This window comes from Petaurus breviceps, unplaced genomic scaffold, assembly GCF_028583685.1.
Source record: "Petaurus breviceps papuanus isolate PSGF00001 unplaced genomic scaffold, PetGlider_PUasm1.0 138, whole genome shotgun sequence".
NCBI classification, from domain to species: domain Eukaryota; kingdom Metazoa; phylum Chordata; class Mammalia; order Diprotodontia; family Petauridae; genus Petaurus; species Petaurus breviceps.
Genome location: NW_027185694.1, coordinates 14,903,148 through 14,904,781, shown reverse-complemented (window position 1 = coordinate 14,904,781; position 1,634 = coordinate 14,903,148). Strand labels below are relative to the sequence as shown.

At 42.4% G+C, this 1,634-nt stretch overlaps 1 protein-coding gene across 1 annotated transcript in view; it reads right to left on the bottom strand.

Moving 5' to 3' along the window:
- Positions 1-207: 207 nt before the first annotated feature.
- LOC138143535 (olfactory receptor 13C2) overlaps positions 208-1,634 on the bottom strand; it is a 2,539-nt gene continuing 1,112 nt past the window's right edge. The window contains exon 2 of the mRNA XM_069064791.1: positions 208-1,176. Within this exon, the coding sequence (XP_068920892.1) occupies positions 208-1,176 (969 nt within the window). The remainder of the gene's footprint in view (positions 1,177-1,634) is intronic.

Below are 1,634 nucleotides of genomic sequence, written 5' to 3'. Positions count from 1 at the left end.
ATAGACATCTCACTTATTCCACTGGCCTCCATGAAATACCAAAAAATCTAGAAGAACCACAGTACACTGGGTGGACCTCCTGTGGAAAGTTTTCCACATCACATAGACAGAACAGTACAGGATGGGCATGGCCAAGAATGGTTGCAATCTGCAGGATGCTGATCTACTGAAGTTTCTATCATACAGTAGACCAAAGCACAAAGCCTTTCACATTTGCTTGCTAAAGAATTTCCTGCCTAATAGATCTTTCACTGCCTGTTTCACATCTTTGTTCCTGAGACTGTAGATCAAAGGATTCATCATGGGGGTCATTACTCCATAAAACATGGAAATGAGTTTGTCTGTGGCTTGCAACTTATCTGAATTAAGTGATTCTTTGGATTTGGGCTTCATGTACATAAAGAGGATGGTCCCATAGAATATAATCACCACAGTCAAGTGGGCTGAGCAGGTAGAAAAGGCTTTACTTCTCCCTTCAGCCGAGTGAATCTTTAGAATGTTAAAGATGATTAATGTATAAGAAACAAAAATTAGCAACAATGGAGTCAAGATGAATAACGTAGTGGCTACCAGCATGGTAAATTCATTCCCAGAGATGTCAGCACAGGCTAGTTTCATGACCGCTAGGATTTCACATGTGAAATGATTGATGACATTATTTCTGCAGAAAGGTAAGTGTACCACAAGAACAGTTTGTACCAGTGAGTTGACACCCCCTGTTACCCATGACCCAGCTGCCATTGGCACATATGCAGCCTTACTCATGATGACTGGATATCTCAGGGGGTTGCAGATGGCCACATAGCGGTCAAAGGCCATCATGCCAAGCAGCACACACTCTGTGGTCCCCATGGCTAAGCCAAGGAACATCTGCACTGCACATCCAGAGAAGGAAATGGTTTTTCTTTGAGATAAAAAGCTGACTAGTGCTGAAGGAATAGAGGTTGTTGTATAGCAGATGTCCAGGAAAGAGAGGTTGCTGAGGAAGAAGTACATGGGAGTGTGGAGATGGGAGTCTAGGATGCTGATGACGATGAGGATGCCGTTGCCCAGAAGAGTGACCACATACATTACCAGAATCAGCACAAAGAAAATGATCTCAAGTCTGGGGTAGCCAGAAAGTCCCTTAAGAAAGAATTCTGTCACAGTGGTCTCATTTGCCTTTTCCATTTTATAGTTATTCTTCTGCCTGAAATATATAAGATATATAATAAAGATAAATATAGAGGATATAAGATGAACTTTTATTACTTTGGTAATTCAGATCTAGAATATTGTCACAATCAAAAAGGCAGGCAGTAGTTGCTTGGGCAGAAAGATACCAACTGTTGCCAAAGGCCCCATGAAGGGCACCAGACTCTTTCCCACTCTGAAGTTACCTGTAGGCAAGAGGTGATGATGCAAAGGCAGGAGATGCTAAGGCTCTAAGATGAAGGTTAGGGTGGCCCATTTTACGGTAGTGGTTAAGCTGTGCTTTAGAAGGAAAAATAGCAAAAGAACTCATCATGACAGAACAGGGCAGCTCTGAACAGTCTGGTTACTGTGATTTCTTCTCACATTGTACTTATTTCTTTCTCTCTCTCTCTCTCTCTCTCTCTCTCTCTCTCTCTCTCTCTCTCTCTCTCTCTCTCTCT